We start from the raw sequence: 20,168 nt of genomic DNA, 5'->3' as shown, positions 1-20,168 counted from the left end.
TAAGCCACTGTGTGGAGTTGGGAAAGTCGCTGTGTGGTGTCGGGAAAGTCGCTGAGTGGTGGCGCCTGTGGCCGCTGAGTGCAGTCCCACCCCACTCCCCCCTTCCCCCTCCTCCCCACACACCCACTTCCCCCCCCCCCCCCCCCCCACACCACCCCAAAAAAGGGGGGTGGCATAATAGGATTACAAAAATTTTATGTGAAGTAATGTGCGCATAGCGGCCGGAGTTTTAGGTGATCTCTGTGGCACTTTGAGCCTTATTTTGGAGCATTTTTGCACCAAATTTATGACCAATATTTCAGAAATAATTTTGGTGGAGTCAAGATTAATAATTGCAGGGCTGCCAAGTTTCACCGAGCATTTCCGTATTTTGTTGGCTAAAAATCAATATTTTGTTGGGGAAACTCGGTATTTCTCACTTACATGCAATGGAACGTACTACACAAAAATTGGATTTATGAAAAGCTGTGTTTTGCATGCAACCTCATGTATTCTCAAATATCATTACAGAATACTGAAAATCAGTACTACTGAATTGTGAAACTATTTTTGAAATGTGAATTTATAATTCTTGATTTTGATTCCATAACATAAAAATATATAATAATATACATACATTTCGCAATTCATCATACAGTTTACCAAACAATCAAACATGCTGGCATGATGCGGCATAATCATTCAGGTGCTCCTGGATGTATATTGCCATTTACCCCGACTACTAATGCAAAGGCAATAGTTGGCCTTAGACTATATCAGGGCTCTCGTTTAACTTTTTTCCCTGTTGCCAGCCAGGCAACCTCGGCAGCTCTTTAGGTTCCCAAATTACAGTTTAGGTGGTCATTTAAGACGGCTTGCATGACGTGTGCAATAATGTGCTCGGAGAAGTGCGTAGTTACTAGTCGGAATTAGATGGCATCAGAGCGCTGGGTCATGGGGTCCAACCCTGGGTATTTAAGGTCGGGTCACGCCCGGTCATGGGGCAGAGTTGGAAGCCGCACAGTGCAGTAAGAAACACCCTTTTCGTTCACACAACTCGTTTTCGCCTAATTCTTGGCTGGACTCCTACAGTCCCCACTACACTGGTGACCCAGTCGACCAGGAGTGGAATCCTGGACAAAGTTCATGTTAAAATGTACAGCGCTCAACCCGCCGTGGCCGCATACGAAGCTGAGCTCAACGCGGAAGGCCTGAAGCTACTTACCTTTAGGACCTCACAACCTGGGGTTTGGTTTTGTCATGTGGAATCCAAGTTCCATGTTCGCGGTGTAACGATCGACGAGACCCGGTACCATTAGGTGGTAGGGGCTCTCGACCAGGAAACGGCCGGTCAGGTTGTGCCGTACCTGGATATCCCGCCTGCGCCGGATAAGTACGCAGGTCTCAAGGAGCTGCTGCTCCGGGTCCACGGGCCGAACCGCATGGAGCACGCGGCACGAGTCCTCAACATGGGCGGGCTCGGCGACCGGAAGCCCTCGGCCTTCATGAGCGAAATGCTCATGATCATAGGCGACCACCGGCCCTGCCTTCTATTTGAATATTCTATTTACCTACAGCAGTTGCCATGCGACATCTGCCGGCAACTCGCAGGGGAGAGTTTCGAAGACCCACTTAGACTAGCAGCATGTGCGCCGATGAGCTGTGACTGTCCGACCAGCAGTAGCTGAGTGCGTTGGAATCACTGGACCGCATCGATTCAGCACCCTGGAAGCCCAGCGACCAAGGACCACGCCCACAAGAGGCCCACGCCCACAAGAGCCACAGACCAGTCAAGTGGCACAGGAGAGAAGGATGTGGTGTCCACAAGAGCCACATACCAGACAAGTGGCACAGGAAAGAGAGATGTGGTGCCCACAAGAGCCACAGACCAGACAGGTGGCACAGGAGAGAAGGATGTGGTCCTTTTACCACCAATGCTGGGGGGCTGTGGCCCGCCAATGCCGCCAACCGTGTGCGTTCCCAGGAAACTCCAGAGCCGGCCGCCGGTAGGCACCGCGGTGGCCGGAGAAATGCATCACTTGTACGCCTAGGACCGGCGCTCGGGACGTAGGTTCCGGGTGGACACTGGAGCAGAGGTTAGTGTTTTTCCTCCTTCCGGTGCGGACAAGCGGAGACCACACTTGACCGCGGCGAACGAGAGTCCCATCCGCACCTGCGGCGTCCGTACTATCCCCATTATGTTGGGCGCGTGCCATTTCACCTGGCCTTTTGCCATCGCCCTACTGCGCCTGCTCCGTTGAACAGCAATCTAGTGGCAACGGTGGACAATGTCTACGCCCAGGTTCTGGCCTAGTTTCCGGACATTGTTACACCGGAGTTCGGCTCGGCCAGCTCGAAGAACGTGGTCGATTACCACATTCTCACCTCGGCTCACCGCTCCTCGTCTGCAGGGTTGCCCCCGACAAGCTTCAAATTGCAAAGGCAGAATTTCACAACTTGGATGCCATGGGCATCGTCTGGCGCTCCTACAGTTCATTGGCCTCCCCGCTGTACATGGTGCCGAAGGCTTCTGGGGGCTGGCGACCTTATGGGGACAATTGCCGCCATAATGAAGCTACGATTGCCGACCGGTACCCAATTCCCCACATTCAGGACTTCACAGCCCATCTGGCCGGGGCAAAGTATTTTTCAAAGGTCGACTTAGTACCACCAAATCCCCGGGCGATCGGAGGATGTCCCCAAAGCTGCGATTTTCACCCCTTTTGGGTTGTTTGAATTCCTGCGGATGCCATTCGGCCTCAAGAACGCCGCGCAGGCTTTCCAGCGCCTCATAGACACCGTGGATCGGGGGTTGGATTTCACCTTTATCTCCTTACACGACATCCTGGTGGCGAGTCGCAAGCAGCAGGAACACTGTGCCAATTATTGTTTGTTGTGCCAGTGCCTTAGCGAGCATGGCCTGGTGGTCAACCTCAGTAAGTGCCAGTTCGTCCTCCGGGCCATTGACTTTCTAGGGCACCGGTTGACCCGGCACGGAGCAGTGCCTCTGCCTGACGGGGTTGAAGCCATATGCCGGTTCCTACGGCCTTCGACGGTGTGAGGACTTCAGGAGTTTGTAGGCATGGTGACATTCTATCACCGGCTCGTTCCGGCGGCGGTTAAGATCATTCGGCCACTGTTCCAACTGCCGTCTGGCAAGCGGCGGGAGGTCCATTGAGCCGTTGCTTAGGCAGCGTTCGAAGGGGCTAAGGATGCCCTGGCTCGTGCGGTCATGCTTGTGCACCCACGAACAGACGCCCCCACAGCTCTTACCATGGATGCCTCGGACTCCGCAGTCGGCGGGGTCCTGGAGCAGTGTTTCGACGGTCAATGGTGGCCTCTCACCTTCTTCAGCTGACAGCTGAACCCAGCGGAGGTTTGCCACAGTGCCTTTGATCGGGAGTTGCTCGGCTTACATCTCGCGGTGCGGCATTTCCGGTACTTCTTGGAGGGTCGGCGCTTTGTGGACTTCACGAACCATAAGCCCCTCACATTCACGTTCGCCAAGGTTTTGGATCCGTGACAGCTGACAGCCATATCGGAATATACCACCGACGTCCGGCACATCGCCGGTAAATGCGACCTGGTGGCGGACGCCTTGTCCTGCACGGAGATCGCAGCTGTGCACAACCCGGCCGTCGGGGTAGCCTACTCCGCCTTGGCGGCAGCGCAGCTATCAGACGAAGAAATGCCAGCTTAAGGAGGATTTGGCATCATCCTCGGTGAAGTTGGTGTATAGTGCTCCGCTCACCATTCCAGGAGAGTTCATCCCAGATGCTGGTAGGTCCCGGGAACATCCGTCCTCCATGCTGCTGCGCTTGTCTCTCGTCCCAACCTTGGCATGGCATAGCCCCTTTCCATGTGCCACCGGCGCTGGTGGACTGCCCATTCGTCTTTTTGCGCAGCGACGCCCACCGGTTGCCCTTGCAACGGTCTTATGAAGGTCCCTTTTATGTGCTGCGGCACGGGACAGCAACATTTGTACTGGACATGGGGGGCCCGCAAGAGACTGTGTCTGTGGTGCGTCTTAAGCCGGCCCATTTGGACTTGAGCGAGCCGGTTCGGGTGGCCCAGCCTCCTCGTCGCGGACACCTGCTGTCGCGGGTTTCCATATGTTCTTCCGGGCAGGTAAGGACCCTATTCGGACGGACGTGTTTACGCAGTCAGGCCGCCTTGTTCGGCGTCCCGTTCATTTCAGTGCCTCCGGTTCTGGGGGGGGGGGGGGCGGGGGGGTCATGTGGCGGTAACTGGTGGCGAGCCATGGGTAGCGAACCCTCGGCTCAGGAGGGAGCAGTTGAGCATCAGAGTGGGAGGCATTGGGTCATGGGGTTCGACCCGGGTCGGGTCATGCCCGGTCATGGGGTGATGTTGGAAGCAGCACAGTGCAGCAATAAACTCCCTTTTCGTTCACACAACTCGTTTTCGCCTCATTCTTGGCTGGACTCCTGGAGTCCCTGCTACATCATCCTATATTTCACAAGTTATTTATGATTAAAGTTTAAAAAAAAAGCCAAAAACCACCTCACTCACAGCCTTTTTTCTAGGAACTTCCAATGATGATATCACAATGCCACTCACAGTGCACCAATCACAATGGGCTCTCAAACTGCCGAGTGCCACACCCTCAGCCCCCTCCCGCCTCCCCCCCAGGTTATTCATACCTCTTGCCCCCCCTCTCCTCCTCCGGTTTACTCACAACCCCCCCCCCCCCCCTCCCCTCCCCGGGCTATTCACACCCCCCGCCCCCTCCTCCACTGGGTTACTTACACCCCCCGCCCCCTTCCTCCCCGCGTCCCCTTTCCCCCCCCCCCCCCCCCCCCCCCCCCCCCCCCCCCCCCCGCTGTCTCGAAAAGCAGCCAACATCATCAAAGACCCACACCATCTTGGCCACATACTCTTTTCACCATGGCCACCAGGAGCCTGAAAACTGTACCATCCAGGTTCAGGAACAGCTTACTCCCTATAGCCAAGCATGCAAGAATGTAATCGTCCTATCTGGGACATGACAATAAAACACTCTTGACCCTTGACCTATTATGGCATATTTAAAGTGAGAATTAAGTGAACATTAATGTTGTTCACATTTAAGTTTATCCAACTGGTCTCAATGTCAATAACAGAAATCTGTTTTTGTCCTCCCTCATTCCAATGCTAATTCTAGTTGCTGATGCCAATTCTAGTTGTTCTAATATTAACTCTGGAAAGATTATCTGATTCTAAAGAATACCTTGAATAAGAAAAATCAATATTAATCAAGCCTGTTTTCATAGAATCGTATCCAGTACCTCTATGTTTTCTCCCACATCCCAAATGACTCAAAATCACTCTCAACACAAGACCACACACCCTGTAAAATTTTGGTCGCATCTGTCACTTTTTATTCGTCATAATTTTTATTACAATCTTTCAGCTCTTAAAAGTCACACCTTTTTCATACTTGTCTCATCTGGCTATTGATAAGTCTTCATTACATTTGACTGAAGCTGTTCTGCAATATTGTTTACACAATCTCCCTCATAGAAATCAGTCATTTAATCTACAATCCTTAAAAGGTTGTCTAATAGAATAACAATGTAACTTGCTCAAATTATTAAATGAAATCATTAAAATAAACAGCTTTTCCCAGTTGTACTCCCATTTATTTGTATTTTGGAGTGTCAAATATGCAAATGAACCAAAAATGTTTTAAACCTTTTATTAGTTTTACTTCATGTGATGAAAAAGATTGGAAAATACAAATCAACTGCACAAATCTTCATTTACCGCCAAGAATTATCATCTACTTTCATTTGTAAATGAGCCATCAAATCGAATTCACAAAGTAGGCTTCCAATTTCAATAAAATAATAAATTGAACAAGCGACTGCCTTATACTTATCTATTGCTTGTTGGTGGAATAGTTTGAATGGAATTGATAAGATATTAAGAATACAATATTATTTTTAAGTTTTTGAGACAAATTAATTGAATTACACTGTAAATTTCTGGCCATGCACCAGTGAAAATAAGACCTCAGATACCTCTGTATTCTGTCATCATATTTAAAATACAAAATAAACCTCCCATCCTTAGTTTGCTAAATCTTTACAGCATCTGTTAATACCATGAATGGGTGATTATAAATATCTCAGAATTCAGCACTATGCTATTAAGCAGATGGCACTGGTAAATTCAATTTATGTTGTACATCTCCCAAGTGCATTGTATTTTCATACAATATGTACAATCCTCAATTCCACCTTTGCCCTGCAGAACAATTAGGAAATTGTCATGCTAGGTACTTCTTAGTGATATTATCAACACTGCAAATTGCACATTAAAAGATGAAACAAAGCAATAATCTATAACATTTTGTTGATGTATTAAAGTAACATTATTGAAAATTGAAATTGTGACTTGAACTACTTTAATGCATCATGCATTCATAAATAAATATGTTTAATTGCCAATAGGACTTGGCTTAAATGGATCTTTTGTTATCTCAGCGTGTAAATCCTAAATTTACAAACAAACTAGACTAAGCAATAGATGAGGTTGGTAGAGATGCAGGTGAACTCTGGCTCACCTGAAAGACTGCTTGCGTCCTTGGATGGAGTCGAGGGGGGAGGTAAAGCGACAAGTGTAGCATTTCCTGCGGTTGCAAGGGAAAGTACCAGCGTAGTGGGTGGTTTGGGTGGGAAGTTACAAATTGACCAGGGAGTTACGGAGAGAGCGGTCTCTGCAGAAAACCGAAAGGGGAGGGGATGGGAAGATGTGGCCAGTGGTGGGAACACGTTGGAGGTGGCGAAAATGTCAGAGGACTGTCTGTTGTATGTTACGGCTGGTAGGGTGTTCCCTGCCCCTGGTACTTTCCAGGTGAGACAGAGATTCACCTGCACCTCCTCCAACCTCATCGATTGCATCCGCTGCTCTAGGTGTCAACTGCGGTGAGACCAAGCGCAGGCTTGGCGATCGCTTCGCCCAACACCTCCGCACAGTTCGCATTAACCAACCTTATCTCCCGGTGGCTCAGAACTTCAACTCCCTTTCCCATTCAAAATTCGACCTTTCTGTCCTGGGCCTCCTCCATGGCCAGAGTGAATTGGAGGAGCAGCACCTTATATTTCGCTTGGATAGTTTACACCCCAGCGGTATGAACATTGACTTTTCCAATTTCAGGTAGTCCTTGCTTTCTCCCTCCTTCCCTTCCCCTTCCCAGCTCTCCCACAGCCCACTGTCTCCGCCTATTCCTTTCTTCTTCCCGCCCCCCCCATCAGTCTGAAGAAGGGTCTCCACCCTGAAACGTCACCTATTCCTTGCTCCATAGATGTTGTTTCACCCACTGAGTTTCTCCAGCATTTTTGGTAATGGAAAAAGGGGACTGCTCCCCGAGTAATATAGGAGCGACCATCCTCTCACCAATAAATTTGAATAATAAAAATTATAATAAAAATCCAATTATACATAACACAATAAGAACATGGAAACAAATAAAACAGAATTTAAAATTAAGAAACCTATCTCTTTTAATACCAATAGTCAATAATCCATCGTTTAAACCATCAATCATAGACAAATCATTTATACAATGGGAAAGAATGGGAATTAAAACGCTCGAAGATCTATATGAATTGGGGAATTTACTATCATTTCAACAACTACAACTGAAATATAATTTGAAAAATAACCAATATTTTAAATATCTTCAAATTTGTGATTATCTGAAAAAACACACAAAAGACTATCATAATATGCCTTCCGACTTATTGGATGAAGCAATGAAGACCAAGGCGGAATCAGCTAATTTAACATCGTACCTATATAATATCATTTTAAACATAGAAATACCCACAACAGATGGAATTAGAAAAGATTGGGAACAAGAATTAGCTATAAAAATCTCAAAAGAGACCTGGGATAATCATTTACTACAGGTGCATAAATGTTCGATCAACGTACGACATACGCTCATCCAATTTAAAACATTACATAGATTATATTATTCAAAAACTAAATTAAATAAAATCTTCCCTAATGTTTCACCAATCTGTGATAAATGCCTGTGTCAAGAAGCTACCATAGCGCACTCTTTTGTTTTTTGTACAAAAATCCCAAAATTCTGGTATGAAATATTTGATATTTTTTCAAAATTGATCAAAATAAAACTGGTACCAAAACCAGAATGGATTATCTTCGGAATATCGGAAGGTAACCCTGAATTAAACGTGTTTCAGAAGAATTTATTTAATTACGGGCTAATAATGGGAAAAAAGCTTATACTTAAATTCTGGAAAAATGCGCCGACACCAACAATAAAAATGTGGATATCAAATATGTTTGAAACATTACATCTGGAAGAGATGAGATTCCTCCTAGCAGGTAAAGCAGACCAATTCCAAAAGACGTGGTCTATGTTTCTGGACCTATTACAAGTATGAGGTGCAATAGTAATTTAAAAAAAAACAAATATATAAATAAATGGTATCAGGACCTGGTAACGGGAGGTAAAATAACAAAAACAGACTTGGTTGGTAGTCCCCTTTCTGCGGAGTTTAATGTTATAATAGAGCGATTGTTTCTATTTTCTCTTTCTTTCTTTTCTAGGGTCTATTTTCTCACTTTACTTCCTTCTCTAACTTCTTTCCTAAGGGGCTTTCTTTTCCCAACACTCTTGCACTTCACGACTCTCGCGCACTTTCTTTACTTTCCTTACTTCTACCTTTTTCTTAAAGCTCAAAAAAAATGAAGCGGTACAAAAAATGTATTAGGATATATGTGTTGTGTAGGATTGTAATTTACCGTACTTCTAATAAAAATAAAATAAAAAAAATAAAAAAACACCTCCGCACAGTTCGCATTAACCAACCTGATCTCCCGGTGGCTCAGAACTTCAACTCCCTTTCCCATTCAGAATTCGACCTTTCTGTCCTGGGCCTCCTCCATGGCCAGAGTGAATTGGAGGAGCAGCACCTTATATTTCGCTTGGATAGTTTACACCCCAGCGGTATGAACATTGACTTTTCCAATTTCAGGTAGTCCTTGCTTTCTCCCTCCTTCCCTTCCCCTTCCCAGCTCTCCCACAGCCCACTGTCTCCGCCTCTTCCTTTCTTCTTCCCGCCCCCCCCCACATCAGTCTGAAGAAGGGTCTCCACCCTGAAACGTCACCTATTCCTTGCTCCATAGATGTTGTTTCACCCACTGAGTTTCTCCAGCATTTTTGTCTACACTCAACTTTCAGTAGCAGGTTTTTAAAAGAGGTCAAAAGGTCAACACTTCCCACAAATCCTTCATTTAATTGAATAATCACCCGAATGCCCATAATTAAACTAATGGAACATGCATTATATCTAGTCATTAATGAATACCATGAAATTTTATTAGTACTAGCTTGAAAAATGGGAGGACTTGCCTCAAATCAGGTTACCCAAATCAGTGATCTGTAATCCAGGAAGCCCCTGTATCCTTAATGCTCTGAACCTCAACACTTTTCCCGACATCGTAGCTGCTTCTTCACTTCGAGCTATTTGGATTAAGTAATAGCATTTTACATCATCGACCAATGTTGATGTAATTAACCAATTCCATTAAATTTCTGAGCAGCAATGCTCAATTTACAGCTACAGAATACAACTGTGATCAAAGAAAACAAGAATGAAATTGCTAAATTCTTGGCAGTGATTTCTCTAATGTATTGTACCTTTGTTGGTTTGCCGGAACCAGGCAGGTTGGTTCTATATTGAGTCATAGAGTGATACAGTGTGGAAACAGGCTCTTCGGCCCAACTTGCCCATACTGGCCAACATGTCCCAGCTACACTAGTCCCACCTGCCTGCACTTGATCAATATACCTCCAAACCAGTCCTATCCATGTACCTGTCTAACTGTTTGTTAAATGTTGGGATGGTCCCAGCCTCAACTATCTCATCTGGCAGCTTGTTCCATACACCCACCATCCTTTGTGTGAAAAAGTTACCCCTCAGATTCCCATTAAATCTTTTCCCCTTCACCTTGAACCTATGTCCTCTGGTCCTCGATACCCCTACTCTGGGCAAGATACTCTGTGCATGTATCTGATCTATTCTTCTCATGATTTAATACACCTCCATAAGATCACCCTCCTGCGCTCCAAGGAATAGAGACCCAGCCAACTCAACCTCTCCTTATAGCTCACACACTCTGGTCCTGGCTACATCCTCGTAAATCTTTTCTGAACCCTTTCAAGCTTGACAATTTATTTTCTATAGCATGGTGCCCAGACCTGAACACAATATTCTAAATGCGGTCTCACCAACATCTTAGACAACTGCAACATGCCCTCCCAACTTCTATGCTCAATACACTGACTGATGAAGGCCAAAGTGCCAAAAGCCATTTTGACCACGACTCGATACCTGCAACTCGATCTTCAAGGAACCATGCACCTGCACTCCTAGATCCCTCTACTTTACAACTCTTCCCAGAGGTCTACTATTCACTGTGTAGGTCCTGCCATTGTTAGACATCCCAAAACACACCAGCTCACACTTCTCTGTATTAAATTCCATCAACATTCCTCAGCCCACCTGGCCAATCGATCCAGATCCTGCTGTAATCTTTCACAACCATCTTCATTATCTGCAAAACCACCCACTTTTATATCATCAGCAAACTTGCTAATCTTGCCCACTATGTTCTCATCCAAATCATTGATGTAGATAACAAACAGTAAAGGGCCCAGCACCGAAACCTTGAGGCACACCACTAGTCACTAGCCTCCAGTCCGAGAAGCAACCTTCCACCATCACCCTCTGCTTCTTTCCATGGAGCCAATTTGCTATCCACTCAGCTATCTCTCCTTGGATCCCATGCAATCTAACCTTCCAGAGCAGCCTACCACGTGGAACCTTGTCAAATACCCTAGTGAAATCCATGTATACAACATCTACAGCTCTGCCCTCATCAACTTTTTGGTCACATCTTCAAAAAAATTGATCAGATTTGCGAGACATGATCTCCCACGAACAAAGCCATGCTGACTATACCTAATCAGCCCTTGCCCGTCCAAATGCCTGTATAACCTATCCCTCAGATTACTCTCTAGTAACTTTCCAACTACAGATTCCAACTATAGTTCCCAGCATTTTCCCTGCAGCCCTTCGTGAAAAGGAGCACAACGTCTGGCACCTCTCCTGTATTTAAGGGTGACTCGGAAATTTTAATCAGGGCTCCCGCAAGTTCCCCTCTGGTTTCCCACAATGTGGTTCACAATGAGTCATATCAACTGAAAAGGTTATATTCCTTTCTTTTGTCATCCCTTAATATCATTAATACGAATCTATGATTTCCTTGACTTTACTGGGCCATATTTGTTTCCAATCATTCTCTTGTACATAGTCATTTCATTTTAACTTTTACTCTTGCACTTTTTATACTTGTTCAAGCTCTTAATATTTGACAAACCTATTTAGAATGTCAAAGAGTACAATACGGGAACAGGCACTTCGGCCCACAATGTGCCAAACATGATGCCAAGACTCACTGTTTCTTCCTCGTCCTGTAAAGCTCTACATATTTGGAGTCCAAACCCTCATCCGCATGGGTATATATTTGCTCTTAACTCCTATTAACTCTCTTGCTTCGACCCCATTTCTCTGTCAGTAAATTACCATCAGGTTGATATATTCACTCTATTCATATACAGTACATACAGAAAGTATTCAGACCCATTCACTTTTTCAACATTTTGTTACAGCCTTATTTAAAAATGGATTAAATCTCTTTTTTTTTATCATCACACAATATTTTACAAAGTAATTAAAAAGATATAACTGAAATATAGGTGCACAACCTTTTATCCGGAGTTCCGGAAACCGAAAAGCTCCAAAAACCGGACATTTTTTCCAGGATGTCGTCTGCACACCAAAGCTCGCGTTTGGCGCCAAACTTGACCCGAAACGACCCACGGTCAACCCAGGTCTGTACTACTGTAGCGGCTGCCTCCTCCCCGGAGACTGGGGAGACACTTAAACATCTGTAAATCATTGCTTAAATGTTAGTCAGTTAGTTTGGAGGGCTTTTATGTGAAGGGGGGGGGTGAAGGGGGAAACTTTAATTCTTAGTCCTCTACCTGGTCGGAGATGCGGGGAGCGGGCAATGCCTTACCGGGTCGCCGTGCAGTAAGCTCTGGAGCGCTGTGGCCGCCGACTCCCAAAATCGCGGAGCTGCGGCTGCGAGCGTCCGGCCGTGGGCGGCGCCGGTTGTAGCTCCGACCCCGGAAACTCTACCCCTGGCTGCGCGGCACTCCAAATGCAGCGCGGCCCGTGGCCAGACGCCCGCAGCCCCCAGCTCCGTGATGTTGGGCGTCCGCGGCCACAACGCTCCGGAGCTTATTGCACGGCGACCCGGTAAGGCATTGACCGCTCCCCGCCTCTTCGACCAGGTAGGGGACTAAGAATTAAAGTTTCCCCCTTCACCCCCCCCCCCACCGCATAAAATCCCTCCAAACTAACTGACTAACATTTAAGCAATGATTTACAATGATTCCACGGTCTCCGGGGAGGAGGCAGCCGCTCCAGACTTTTCAAGCCGCCCGCGCTACCTACCTAATCTACGCTAAAAATCTTCCATTCGGAAATCCGAAAAATTCCGAAATCCGAGAAGTGTCTGGTCCCAAGGCTTTCGGATAAAAGGTTGTGCACCTGTACCATATTTACATAAGTATTCTGACCCTTTGCTATGACACTCAAATTGAGCTTAGGTTCATCCTGTTTCCATTGATTATGCTTGAGATGTTTCTACAACTTGATTGGGAGTTCACCAGTGGTAAATTTAATTAATTGGACATGATTTGGAAAGGCACACACCTGTCTATATAAGGTCCCACAGATGACACTGCATGTCAGAGCAAAAACCAAGCCATGAAGCCGAAGGAATTGTCTGTAGACCTCCGAGACAGGATTGTGACGAGGCACAGATCTGGGGAAAGGTGTTAAACAATTTCTGCAGCATTGCAGGTCCTGAAGAGCACAGTGGCCTCCGTCATTCTTAAATGGAAGAACTTTGGAACCACCTGGACTCTTCATAGAGCTGGCCGTCCAACTAAACTGAGCAATCGTGGGAGAAGGGCCTTGGTTAGGGAGGTGACCAAGAACCCGATGCTCACTCTGACAGAGCTCCAGAGTTGCTCTGTGGAGATGGGAGAACCTTCCGGAAGGACAACTATATCTGTGGCCCTACACCAATCAGGCCTTTATGGTAGAGTGCCCGACGGAAGCCACTCCTCAGTAATAGGCACATGACAGCCTGTTTGGAGTTTGCCAAAAGAGTTGTTTTCTCTGGTACTCTGGTCTGATGAACTCTTTGGCCTGAATGTCAGGCGTCACGTCTGGAGGAAACCAGGCACCGTTCATCACTTGGCCAATACCATACCTACGGTGAAGCATGGTGGTGCCAGCATCATGCTGTGGGGATGTTTTTCAGCGGCAGGAACTGGGAGACTAGTCAGGATTGAGGGAAAGATGAATGGAGCAAAGTACAGAGAGATCCTTGATGAAAACCTGCTCCAGAGCGTTCTGGACCTCAGACTGGGTGGGGGTTCACCTTCCAACACGACAACGACCCTAAGCACACAGCCAAGAAAACGCAGGAGTGACTTAGTGACAAGTCTGTGACTGTCCTCGAGTGGCCCAGCCAGAGCCCGGACTTCAACCCGATCGAACATCTCTGGAGGGACCTGAAAATAGCTGTGCATTGACGCTCCCCATCCAATCTGACAGAGCATGAGACAGGAAACAACTGAAAAAAGAGGAAGAGAAATGGGGCATTGTCCCCTGATATGGTTCCAAGGTGCAACGTCCCAGGCGGGGTTAAAAGGGGGCAGCACCCCCTATATGCAGCCATTTTTTGATAATTGTACCTTGAAATGACACTGTTTTCTTGCCTGTTCACCCTTAAATTATACTGTAATTTTTTTTATTGTACCTTAAAAATAACACATTTTACTTGCTTGTCACTTCTTAATTTACACAGCGAATTTGTGATAATCATACCGTAAAATGACACCAACTTCTTGCTTGTTTACACTTAAGTCATATTGAAAATATTTAATATTACACCTACTTGTAACATGATACCTGGTCCTTGCTTGTTTACTATAATTAGAGAGAAGTATCCTTTACCATTGTATTTAAATGCCAAATGAATTTCAAATCCAACTCTTAACAGTTAGGATGAAAATTATGATCCATCTACTTCAAAGATGACCATATTGTGCTACATAGCTACTCAGTTAAATTAAGTACAGTATACAGTAAATAACACTTCCCAAAATTTTAAATTAAAAATTCATTTCTTAAATCTATGGTCAAATTATTTTAAAAATAAAGAAAAATAAGCGAATAATCTTTTATCTTATTTTGATTGTTGGACATTTTCTGATTGCCAGAATTTGCAAAGTCAGTGACTATTAAGGAATGCTAATTGCTGATTCAATGGCTAGTCCAAGTTGGAAATGCAACAGTACATTGTATTGCGCAGCCAGAAGGCATCCCGACTGGGAACTGGGAATGCAGCAAGAGGCCTTTATCGAGATGCCGCGCGGTCTCGATGCCACCAGGATCGCACGGGTCAGAGCCTTGCGGGTAGAAGCCCGGGTCGGACGAAGCGGCCGACGGGGCACGCGGCCCAGGACGGCACCACGGAGTCGTGAAGTGGGGCGTCGACAGCGGTGAGGCCTCGGCAGCGGTGAAGCCTCGCGACCAAAGATCATGGAGCTCATAGAGTTGAGCCCTATGATCTTTGCTTGCGACGATGGGGCACGGCGGCGGTGAAGCCTTACCAAATTTCAAAATCCGTTTAATCCATTTTAGAATAAATGGAAAAGTGAAGGGGTCTGTATACTTTCTGAATGCACTGTACCTACCTATCTCAGTCTGGTAAAATGTGTTTTGCCATTATTGATCATTTTTTACTTCTGTTTCATCTCTGCTCTTTTCTACAACTTTGCCAAGAGTAACTGAATCATGCAAACTAATACTGATCAAATCCATACTAGCTAATTACCATTTAATTACTACCAAAATGAGAAACTGTATAACTGACAGTGTTATTAATTTGTATTTACAATAAGTAACTACGTCTGAGTTTGACTTTTACCAGGATGCATCTTCAAACCTCTTTACATGCTTGGTTCAAAAATGGACAAAAATTCCAGAACTGAGGTGATTGCTTTTGATATTAAAGCAGCAATGTGTGCTCTGGTAAAAGGGAATCCTCTCCTTTACCTAAAGTTAAACCTTGCAGAAAGGTGTGGTCATTGGTGGTCAATCATCCTAACCCCAAGATCATAATGCCAGAGATCCTCAGTTCATGTGCTGGAACCATCTGCCTACAGCTGTTTCAACAATTTGAAATCAAGAGATAAGGAAATAGGTAGGAAAATTATTGGTAAATTAGAAGACTTTGCTGAATGGCAGTGCAGGGTTGAGAGACTGAGCACTCTACTTCTTCGATTTTGTATATTCTTATATTGCAATCAATGATGATTATGCCATCTTAAGATCAGGAGTGGGCATGTTCAATGATGATGACCATATATTCAACTCCTTTTATAGTTTTTTAAAACATAAAATAAAATAGCCAATGTTTGCAAGCAGTAAGACCATAACATCATTCAGGCATAGTCAGTTAAATGGAAGGTAACAGGCGCCCACACAAATGCCAAGAAATAACCATGTCCAACATTACAGAAGGTGGCAGTGGTAGAGTTGTTGCCTTACAATGCTTGCAGTGCCAGAGACACGGGTTTGATCGCGACTCCGGGTGCTGTCTGAAGTGAGTTTGCATGTTCTCCCCGTTACTGTGTGGGTTTTCTCTGAGATCTTCAGTTTTCTCTCACACTCCAAAGACATACAGGTTTGTAGGTTAATTGGCTTGGGTTTATATAATTGGTTTAAGTGTAAATTGTCCCCAGTATGTGTCGGATAGTTTTAATGTGCGGGGATTGCTCGTTGGCACGGATCCGGAGGGTCAAAGGGCCTGTTCCCGTGCTGTATCTCTAAACTAAAGAATCCAACCAATGGGGTCATAGAAATATAGAAAATAGGTGCAGGAGGAGGCCATTCAGCCTTTCGGGCCAGCACCGCCATTCAATATGATCATGGCTAATCATCCAAAGTCCGTACCCCGTTCTGTCGTTTTCCCCATATCCCTTGATTCCTTTTGCCCTAAAAGCTAAATCTAACTCTCTCTTGAAAATATCCAGTGAATTGGCCTCCACTGCCTTCTGTGGCAGAGAATTCCAGATTCACAACTCTGGGTAAAAACACACTCATTTCACCAAGCCCATTCTGCAGTCACCGGTACCCAGAAACTTAACTTTTGTACGAACAGCCCGGCTACCACGGCAACCAGAAGCTAGATCGCCAGTATCATCTTCCATCTCTCCAAAACCCAACTCAGGGAACATTATTAATGTGGTGGAATCATTTCCACATAGCTAAAAAGTGTGACTTTGGAAATTTGAATTCAAAATCACCCAGGATAAAAGATGGCAGACTGGACAATACCTTATCCACCGGCATAAACGACCAGTATGTGCACACTCTTCCAAATGCACTGCCAAAGCCATGCCAGGAAGGTAGTCAAAGAAAATGAGCACCTAAGAATATCACCACAGAGTCGTCCTCACCCCCCCCAATGCCACACAGTAATCTAACTTGTAAATGGTTTAACAGTTCTTCATCATCACTGGATCTTAGAATTCTCTTCCTGGGAGTATCATCACCAGATACACTGCAGAAAAGTAGATCATTTCCACCTATCAAGAACAATTCATGATGGGCATAAGTGCAATGGCCATATCCAGTAAATGAATATTTTTTTTTAAATCTCAAAATGTTTCATTTCACATTGCAATCAATTCCAAATTTTAACCTTTCATTCATCCCTTCCTCAAACTGACATCACGATGCAGCACCACACAAAAACAAAACCTGCATCTTTTATGATCCCATGGTATCTTCAGAGCCAATTCAGTACTTCATGAAGCAATTATTACTGTAAATGTAATGGTGAATTTGCATAACACAACTTTCTACAAACATGCAGGTAATGTTTTATTGACAGCAGGGTAAATATTGACCCAGACATCTTGATAAATTCCCCCAACTTTTCTTCAAAAGAATGCCATGGGATCTTTTACATCCACTGAAAGTCAGATGGGGCTTCAAACTCAAGTACTGCATCATCACCGTAAGTGACACCTCAATGACACCTCTTACAATTTGACTTAAAAGTTTACTTCATAAGGCCACACACGAAGAATCAATGAATGAGGTCAAGAAGAATAAATGTTACCTTTGGCCTTGACTGCTGTAGTTGTTATCATATGAGTCATAACCTTGGTCTTCATATGCTGCTCCATAGCCATCACCATATGCCTAAAGTTTCAAGAAGGAGCATTGATTATATAATCTACCAGTTATTCTCACATAGTCAAATATAGAATTGGCTGTGTGTTGAAAATTCAAACATCCCAGTGGAATCCTAAACTTACCTTCAGCGGCACTGTAATTCTGCCACTGGCCGTGTGAGCGATTTTGGCACGTTTGAGCGGGGGGGGGGGGGGGGGGGGGGGCGGCAAGGTTAAAACGGGTTTTTTTCCCGACCTGGTCCTGAATTATATTTGTTGGAGTGCAAGTTTTTGCTAAAGAATCGTTCCTACGGCCGTTCTGTGTGTTTTTAAAAAAAAAATTCACCCGACAAGTTAATGAATGATTTTAAAAGCAGCTTCTGAAGCCGTCAATGCCGAAAACTGGGACGGATTTTATGCAGGACCAGGTAAAAGAAAGTAGTTTATTTTTATGTATAAAAGTGTTGCTTAAGATGTATTTAATTCACATTTTACGTTGCAAAACGGTGATTTTCCCCCCCCCCGAAGAACCAGCAGTGTATTTGCTGCAGATATGGGGGTATAAATTCACCGCACCTGAATGTTCTAAATGGTCCCGTTCCAGTAAAACCCACTCGCAAGCTGATTTAAATGGCCATTAATTTACAGGTATTAAACATTAAATTCCTTCCATTTGGCCTATAAACCCATGACAATGAGATTTAAAAATGATGTTATATTCTGAACTATTGTGTGAATGTTATTTGGACACTTAGGCTATTTAAAAATGTTAATCTATTCTTAAGAAATGGATAGATGTTTAGATCTAGTAATTGAATTTTGTAATTAGCTACAATTAGGTAACTAACTAATTATATACTTTAATTTCAAGTCAACTAAGTAAGATTGTTTCATATTTGTTTCAGAATGCTTCAATCTACAATAACTGAACATTTCTTTCAGTTCTCTTAAATTTTAAGAAAGTTATCGGCCTTCAAATGTTCTCGATCACAGCTTTTGTGTTAAGTCAATGAAAAAGCAATAAGGAACAAGATGCCAATTTCCAAGTATGAAAATGGCCATAACCTTTTTAATACTGAAGATATGAAAGTGAATTAGGTGTCAAATTAAACTTATTTTTATGCTTTATCTGATGGGATAAATTAAAGACTTGATTTTTAAAATCTCAAAATTTTGTAACATTGCTAGATAGTAACACAGGAAAATGTTGCCCAACTTTGCCTTTCTCAAAATAGTTGGGCCCACGGACAGTGGCAGTCCTTCAGTAAATAAATTGTTATAAACAGTGAGGATTGATATCGTTCAACTGTGGAATGAAGGACAAACATATCCTTTGTATCAGTACGCATGCACAGTGATCAGAGTACTAAGTCTCCTCCTCCTACCCAGCTCCCACTTCTGGAGAATTCGGATGCAAATTGTGGAGTTCCTATCCTGATTTACATATCTCAGTGATATCATAAGCCAGAACCAGCAGCAGGATATCTATAATTCCTACTGAAAAAAAGTAGAGTCTTTTTTGCAGATCTCCATCGTTATCCTCAATATTCAGAATGCAGCTAACATTGAAGGTACTTCCAAAGACACATCTCACAATAATTGAGTTATTGTGGTACAGGTGCACAACCTTTTATCCGGTGTTCCAGAAACCGAAAAGCTCCGAAAACCGGCCATTTTTTCCAGATGTCGTCTGCGCACCAAAGCTCGCGTTTGGCGCCAAACTTGACCCAAAACGACCCACGGTCAACCCAGGTCTGTACTACTGTAACGGCTGCCTCCTCCCTGGAGACCGGGAGACGCTTAAACATCTGTAAATCATTGCTTAAATGTTAGTCAGTTAGTTTGGAGGGCTTTTATGTGAAGGGGGGTGAAGGGGTAAACTTTAATTCTTAGTCCCCTACCTGGTCGGAGAGGCGGGGAGCGGTCAGTGCCTTACCGGTTCGCCGTGCAGTAAGCTCTGCAGCGCTGTGGCGGGTGGGGCTGTGGGCGGCGCTGGTTGTAGCTCCGACCCCGGCAACTCTACCCCTGGCTGCGAGGCGCTCCAAATCCAGCGCCGCCCGCGGCCGGACGCCCCAGCTCCGCGAATGTCGGGAGTCGGCGGCGTCGCAGCGGCAAGCTCCGGAGCGCTGTGGCCGCCGACACACAACATCGCGGAGCGTCGCTGGATTTGGAGCCGCGCAGCCAGGGGTAGAGTTGCCGGGGTCGGAGCTCCAACCGGCGCCGCCCACGGCCGGACGGAGCCCCCAGCTCCGCGGTTCCAAATCCAGCGACGCTCCGCAATGTTGTGTGTCGGCGGCCACAGCGTTCCGGAGCTTGCCGCACGGCGACCCGGTAAGGCATTGCCCGCTCCCCGCTGGTATCCCAGCGCTGCGATGCCGCCGATTCCCGACATTCCCGGAGCTGGGACGTCCGGCCGCGGGCCGCGCTGGATTTGGAGCGCCTCGCAGCCAGGGGTAGAGTTGCCGGGGTCGGAGCTACAACCAGCGCCGCCCGCGGCCGGACGGAGCCCCCAGCTCCGCGAGGTTGGGAGTCGCCGACCAGGTAGGTAGGGGACTAAGAATTAAAGTTTCCCCCTTCACCCCGACTCCACCACCACCACATAAAATCCCTCCAAACTAACTAACTAACATTTATGCAATGATTCTCCCGGTCACCCGGGAGGAGGCAGCAGCTCCAGACTTTTCAAGCCGCCCGCGCTACCTACCTAATCTACGCTAAAAATCTTCCATTCTGAAATCCGAAAATGTCCGAAATCCGACAAGTGTCTGGTCCCAAGGCTTTCGGATAAAAGGTTGTGCACCTGTATAATGTAAATAGCCAG

At 45.5% G+C, this 20,168-nt stretch overlaps 1 protein-coding gene across 9 annotated transcripts in view; it reads right to left on the bottom strand.

Moving 5' to 3' along the window:
* LOC129696203 (KH domain-containing, RNA-binding, signal transduction-associated protein 3-like) overlaps nucleotides 1-20,168 on the bottom strand; it is a 177,098-nt gene that overhangs the window by 40,920 nt on the left and 116,010 nt on the right. For all 9 annotated transcript variants that reach the window (XM_055633854.1, XM_055633858.1, XM_055633860.1 and 6 more), the window contains one exon: nucleotides 17,293-17,375. In XM_055633854.1, coding sequence (XP_055489829.1) covers nucleotides 17,293-17,375 — 83 coding nt within the window. The remainder of the gene's footprint in view (nucleotides 1-17,292; nucleotides 17,376-20,168) is intronic.

Source organism: Leucoraja erinacea, chromosome 4, assembly GCF_028641065.1.
Source record: "Leucoraja erinacea ecotype New England chromosome 4, Leri_hhj_1, whole genome shotgun sequence".
Lineage (NCBI taxonomy): Eukaryota > Metazoa > Chordata > Chondrichthyes > Rajiformes > Rajidae > Leucoraja > Leucoraja erinaceus.
Note: the sequence above shows the minus strand (reverse complement) of the source record. Positions and strands in the feature narration are given on the sequence as shown.